This window comes from Mus pahari, chromosome 1 (assembly GCF_900095145.1).
Source record: "Mus pahari chromosome 1, PAHARI_EIJ_v1.1, whole genome shotgun sequence".
NCBI lineage: Eukaryota > Metazoa > Chordata > Mammalia > Rodentia > Muridae > Mus > Mus pahari.
In genome coordinates this window covers 116,902,012-116,908,670 of record NC_034590.1, presented here as the reverse complement: position 1 = coordinate 116,908,670, position 6,659 = coordinate 116,902,012, and the positions used below count along the sequence as shown (strand labels likewise).

The 6,659-nt window shown below is 44.5% G+C and overlaps 2 protein-coding genes across 3 annotated transcripts in view; one reads left to right on the top strand and one right to left on the bottom strand.

Annotated features, from left to right (window-relative positions):
• Positions 1-741, bottom strand: part of LOC110338654 — a 28,029-nt gene extending 27,288 nt beyond the window's left edge. The window contains exon 1 of the mRNA XM_029536175.1: positions 103-741. Coding sequence (XP_029392035.1) covers positions 103-741 — 639 coding nt within the window. The remainder of the gene's footprint in view (positions 1-102) is intronic.
• Positions 742-1,067: 326 nt separating this feature from the next.
• The window catches only part of Snx32 (sorting nexin 32), a 15,775-nt gene continuing 10,183 nt past the window's right edge, over positions 1,068-6,659 (top strand). Inside the window, exon 1 of one of the 2 annotated variants that reach the window (XM_021204671.2) lies at positions 1,068-1,252. In XM_021204671.2, coding sequence (XP_021060330.1) covers positions 1,214-1,252 — 39 coding nt within the window. In that variant the 5' untranslated portion in view covers positions 1,068-1,213. The remainder of the gene's footprint in view (positions 1,253-6,659) is intronic. The other variant, XM_029540168.1, reaches the window with a different exon arrangement.

The following is a 6,659-nucleotide window of genomic DNA, read 5'->3' as shown; positions in this document are numbered from 1 at the left end:
CCCCCGCCTCTCTCTACTGTTCATTTTCTCTACAACAGACCCCCGCCTCTCTCTACTGTCCATTTTTTCAGCAGAAGACCTCCGCTTCTCTCCCCTACCTACCACCTTGTCTCCAATGGGCACTCGTATTTTCAAGTTCTCTCCACTCGACTCCAGTTCCTCATTAGGTCTCAGCTGATCCCCTCTGGACCTCAAGTCCCCTCCAGGGGTCCTCAACCTGTCCCTAGATTTCAAGTTTTCCCCACGCTCTGCAGTTATCTCTGCACTCGTAGTCACATCAGCTTTGAGTCTGTCCTCCAACTCTCTCCAAATCTCTGGGCTGTCATTCTCCAAACCTGCTCGAGCCTGCACCGTCCTTCTTACACTGCTCAGGAGCTTCGCGACCACCGTCTCCTGTTGCAGGCCTGATTTCTCTTTTGAAAACTTCCTCCCCGTGCCCTCCAGCTTCCAGTCCTCAGATTCCAACTTTGGGTTAGACTTTTGCACGTTTCTGTCCAAGAGTTCCACTCTCTTCCCAATCACGATGAGTCCATTCCAGGGTACCCACACCTTCTCTTTCTCTCGCACTTGCTCCTTCTTGCAGTGTGACTTCGGTAGCGATTTCCTTTGGTCCCCGCGGGGCTTCCTATGGGCGCGGAGTATCCGGGCCTTATTGCGTCCCCGCGGCTCCTTAAGCTGCTTACTCCGTACTTTCTGGCCCGGGTGTGAAAACAAGAACGGAAGCTCTTTCTCCACAGACATTGCAGCCTGCCCTCGCCCCTAGACCCCCTGACCCACTCGAGTTCCCCATTCCTCCCTACCCAAACCTCCCTCCCAACCCTCGCCCCCCTCCGGACTCCCCGCCCCGCCCACCGCCTGGTGGAGCCAAGCTGCCCTAGTGCGCATGTGCACCTCTGCTCGTGCCCGTTAGAAGAAGGCGGGGCCCGGAACGGCCGGATTCGTAGGGGTCCACTCGCGGGACTGACACGTGACATCTACCCTCGCTTAAAAGCAAACGTAAGATTGATAGGCCTCACAACCAAAGAGGCTCATGTGGTAAAACTGCTGTCCAATCAGAAGGAGCAGCTGTGAGAAATGGGAACCACCCAGGGAGGCGGCAGCTAGTGTCAATGTCAGCTGATAGCATCCCTGCAAGGTTCCCTCACCCAAGCTCTTGGAACGCGCAGGCCGTGGCTTGTCGTAGGATTCTTGTATATCCCAGCTAAGGAGCACCATGGAGGAGCAACATCAGGAAGCTGGAAATGAGAGTAAGGTAAAGGAAGGAAATAAAACATCTTCCTATTCCACCTCACTTCATCATACCATACCAAGCAGGAGAGAGACCTGAGGACGGGAATAGGGCCAGGTTGAGGATGCAAAAATAATCAGGATCTTTGTCCCAGCCTGCATAGATGGAATCCCGCCTCTGCCCCTTCCCCCAAATCAATTCAGTGCTGCCGTGATGGGGGAGAACAAGGCAGTCTGCAAGTGGCTGAGAAGGGTGAGAGAGTCCTGTTGAGTTTACAGGCTCATCTGTGTATTCGTGTTTATATATTTGTAAGACCATCCATCCATTCTTCATTTATTCCTCTCAACCTCATTCAACAGTTATTGAGGATCTTCATTGTTTTGGAATTTGCATCAATTCTCACTTGAGGTAGGAGTGTAGTGAGCTGGGACAGAGAAAGGGGGTGGAGCTGCTGTGGCATGTTCTGAAAGTCACATCTCCATCAGGCAGAGTGGGTGAGAGTAGAGATAGACATCCAGAAGGAAACCAGGAGCCGGGCAGGGGTGGCACATGTCTTTAATCCCAGCACTCGGGAGGCAGAGGCAGGCAGATTTCTGAGTTTGAGGCCAGCCTGGTCTACAGAGTGAATTCCAGGACAGCCAGGGCTACACAGAGAAACCCTGTCTCGAAAAACCAAAAAGAAAAGAAGAAGAAGAAGAAGAAGAAGAAGAAGAAGAAGAAGAAGAAGAAGAAGAAGAAGAAGAAGAAGAAGAAGAAGAAGAAGAAGAAGGAGGAAACCAGGGACAAGGGACCCTGCTGCAGCAAAGAGCTAGTCTGCCTGCGTTTGAAGAGGGGAGTGAAGGCAGAAAGCCTGCCTTGGTAGTGTCACACAGTCCAAGAAGTGGCATGTGGCATTCAAATGGAATTTGGTAGGGCTGGCCATGGCTTTCTGTTTATAGATGTTCACATGAGAAATGTATATAAATAGCCGTAATGGTGAGACACACCTTTAATCCTGGAATTTCAGAGGTAGTAGCAGAGGCAGAAGCAGGGAGACCTTTATGAGTTCAAGGCCTGCTTGGTCTACATAGAGTGTTGTAGGCAAGCCAGGGCTATATAGTGAGATCCTGTCTCAATAGTAAAAGGATGTATATACAGAGAAACCCTATCTCGAAAAATAAAAAAAAAAAGGATATATATACATACATATGCCATTTGTATACATATGTATATGTATATATATGCTTAGAACATGTTTATAAAGTGATTAGAAGCCAGATGTAATCCCAGCACTTATGAGGGTGGGGCAGGAGGATAACTATGAGTTTAAGGCCTGCTGGAACTACAATGTGAGACTTTGTCATGAATACATAAATTTATTTTTTAAAGATTTATTTATTTTATGTTTATGAGTACACTGTAGCTGTACAGATGGTTGTGAGCCATCATGTGGCTTCTGGGAATTCAACTCAGGACCTCTGCTCAGTCTGGCCCCACTCACTCTGACCCAAAGATTTATTTATTATTATATGTAAGTACACTGTAGCTGTCTTCAGACACTCCAGAAGAGGGCGTCAGATCTCATTATGGATGGTTGTGAGCCACCATGTGGTTGTTGGTGGATTTGAACTCAGGACCTCTGAAAGAGCAGTCAGTGCTCTTAACCTCTGAGCCATCTCTCCAGCCCCATAAATTTATTTATTAGAACACTGCCTAATGTATAAGGCCAAATATAAATGTTACCTATTGGTATTGTTGTGGGTGCTATTACTGAATGGGCTCTGAAAGTTGAATTATTGAACTGATGAGTGTGCCCAGATTTGTCCAGGCAATATTTTCTGAAAGTTATTTTTAATATTCATTCTCTAGGTTAAATACTGCCTTCACAGAAGACATCTTTCAATCGTAGAGGCAAAGCCGGAGAGATGACCCGGTTGTTAAGAGCTCTTATGACTCTTGCAAAGGACCTGAGTTTGGTTCTCAGCACCCAAATTAGGAATCTCCCAACTGCCTGTAACTCCAGCTACTGGGGCTCTGATGCCAGGGCTATTCAGAGAAATCCTGTCTCAGAAAAGAAGGAGCAGGGGGTGGAGTGGGAGGGGGGAGGGAGAGGGGGAGAGGGGGAGAGGGGAAGGGAGGGGGGAAGAGGAAGAGGAGGAGGAGGAGATAGTAATTCCCCTGATCTGACTGTTTCTATTATATGCATATACCAAATTATCATCACTGTACCTAAAAATATGTAAAAATGTGTCAATTCAAAGAAACTAGAAAAGATATTTCTGGCCAGTGAGATGGCTCTTTGGGTCAAGGCCCTTGCCACCAAGCCTGACAACCTAAGTTTGATCCCAAGACCAACATGATAGAAGGCGAGACTCCTCCCGTTGTCCTCTGATCTCCATATGCTACCATGACACACTTGTGCCAGCACACATATGCACACAAACAGATAAATACAATAAAAAAAGATATCTTTCCTTGCCTGCCTCAAGGTATTTAGCTACGGGCATAGCTACATTTAGAGATAACTTTGGAGAGGTTTCCAACTGCACATCCAGTTCCTACAAACAGGACAGCAGGTGCTTGTTTCATATTTGATAAAGTTACAATTTTTTCAAGGAATTTGTCTAAGCCCTGAAAATTACCTAATCTATTTGGGCTAAAGTTGCTTAAGAAGACATTGGGTCCATTATTATTATTATTAGGTCCATTATTATTATTAATGTCACTACTACTACTACTACTACTACTACTACTACTACTACTACGTTTATTGAGACAAAGTTTCTCTGTGTAGCCCTGGCTGTCCTGAAACTGGATCTGTATACCAGGATGACTTAGAACTCAGATATCCATCCTCCAATCTCTGCCTCATGAGTGCTAGGATTAAAAACATGTGCCACAACTTTGCTTTATTTGACATTTATTTATTTATTTATTTATTTATTTATTTATTTATTTATTTATAGAAAGAGAGAGAATGTATATGTATATCAGATGGCCTTTGTATGTTCTCCACAAGCACATACATGGGCCACAGACATAATTACAGGCAAACCACTTATACACATAAGATAACAATAGTTTTTTATAAAAATAAAAGATATGGGGCTGGCTTGATGGCTCAGCGGTTAAGAGCACTGACTCCTCTTCCGAAGGTCCTGAGTTCAAATTCCAGCCACCACATGGTGGCTCACAACCATCTGTAATGAGATCTGACACCCTCTTCTGGTGTGTCTGAAGTCAGCAACAGTGTACTTATATATAACAATAAATAAATCTTTAAAAAATAAATAAAAGGTATTAGCTTATTTTAAAGTACAGAATGTAAGTTTTTGTGTTTTTGAGATGGGATCTTCTTATATAATCTTGTGTGCCTCGTACTTTGGTAACCCTTCCTGTTTCAGCCTCCTCAAGGCTGAAAGCACATATTTAAGTGGCCATACCCAGCTGGGGTGCTTGACTGTTAGTTGAAATATTTAGACCATTCACAATTATTGAAATTACCCACACAGTACACTAAAAACTTACCATCTTACTTCGTATTTTTTCTTGATCCCATTTATTTTTGCCTATGTATGTATGGTTAGTATGTGTATCCAAATGTATATTGGTTGTGTATATGGAGGCCTGAGGTTAATGTTTATATATATATATATATATATATATATATATATATATATATATATATATATATATTTACTCTTATTTCACATGTATGAGTGTTTTGTCTGTCTGTCTGTCCATGCACTGTGTGTAATCCGTGCTGAAGGAAGCCAGAATTCCCTGTAACAGACAGTTGTTAGCCACAGTTTTAGCCACGATGTTGGTACTGGGAATTGACCCTGGTCCTCTGGAAAAGCAGTCAAATGTTCTTAACTGCTCAGCCATCTCTCTGGCTCCCGGTTGAGGTCTCTTAATTGAACCCAGAATTTGCCGTTTGAGCCAGCCTGACTAGCCACCTTACTCTGGATATCCAGTCTCTCCCTGTTATAAGCTAGGGCTATAAATGCTGTGCCGTGCCTACCTGGCTTTCACATGAAGTCTGGGGATCCCAAGGCCTGCCTTCTGCTCGTAAGATCTGTGTGTGTGTGTGTGTGTGTGTGTGTGTTTTGTGCACGTGAGTGTAGGTGCCCTCAGGGGCCAGAGGTATCAGATCCCCTGGAGTTGGAGCTACAAAGGCTTGTAAGCCACCAGTGTGAGTGCTGGGAACTGTGGTTGTTCTGGAAGAACAGCAAGTTACTCTTAATGCTGAGCCAGTTCTCCAGCCCCTGCTCTTCTTTCTCATGATGTAGCCCAGCCTCACTGTGTAGGTCAGGTTACCTTGAATTCTCCATAATCCTCCTTCCTCAGTCTTCTGAATGCTGCGGTCACAGCATCAGAGCCTCTACACCTGGCTCAGAGCGTCTCATTTGTCTCTGATTTTGTAGTAAAGATTTATTTTTATTATTTATGTGAATATCTCTGTGTCTAAGTATATGCACATGTGTGTAGATGAGTGCCTGTGGAGACCAGAGGAAGAAATTCAGGCTGGCCTTGATCTCACAGAGATCTACCTGCCTCTGGTTAAAGATGTAATCCAACAGCCGGGCAGTGGTGGTGCACACCTTTAATCCCAGCGCTTGGGAGGCAGGTTTCTGAGTTCGAGGCCAGCCTGTTCTACAGAGTGAGTTCCAGGACAGCCAGGGATACACTATCTTGAAAAACAAAAAAAAAAGATGTAGACCACCACTGCTGTATAATTTTTTTAATGTTTTAGACATTTTTGTTTGTTTTGTTCAATTTGTTTATTAAGATACTGTCTAATAATTATTACTGTCTAATAATTAATAAGATACATCATCATGATTATTATTATTATTATTATTGGTTTGGTTTACATGACAGAGTTTCTCTTTGTATCCCTAGAACTCAATCTGTACACCAGGGTGGCCTGGAACTCAGAGATCCATCCCCCTGCCTCTGTCTACTGAGTGTTGGATTAAAGGCATGTGCCACCAGTGCCCAGCCTTAATGTTTTTGTTTTATGTGTCCATGTATTTTGTCCGCATGTATGTGTGCACACTTCAGTCATGCTTTGTGCCCATGGAGGCCAGAGTTTGGTGTCAGAGCTGCCGTGTGGATCCTGGAAATTGAACTCAGGTTCTCTGGAAAAGCAGCCAGTGCTCTTAACCACTGAGCCATCTCTCCAGCCCCAGAAATCATTTAAAAACAGAAGCAGAAGCACAACTCCTAGTTTATTTCTGTTTAGCAATCTGTGGAGAGAGAGGAGTGGGGGGAACAGAGACGCAGCTGAGTGTCCCCAGTGCCCGTGGCATGTACCTCAAGAATGAGAACGCCAGTGGGAATTTTTATTTCTTTAAATTTTTAAATTAAAATGTGTTGTTGTAACCGGGCATGGTGGTGCATGCCTTTAATCCCAGCACTCGGGAGGCAGAGGCAGGTGGATTTCTGA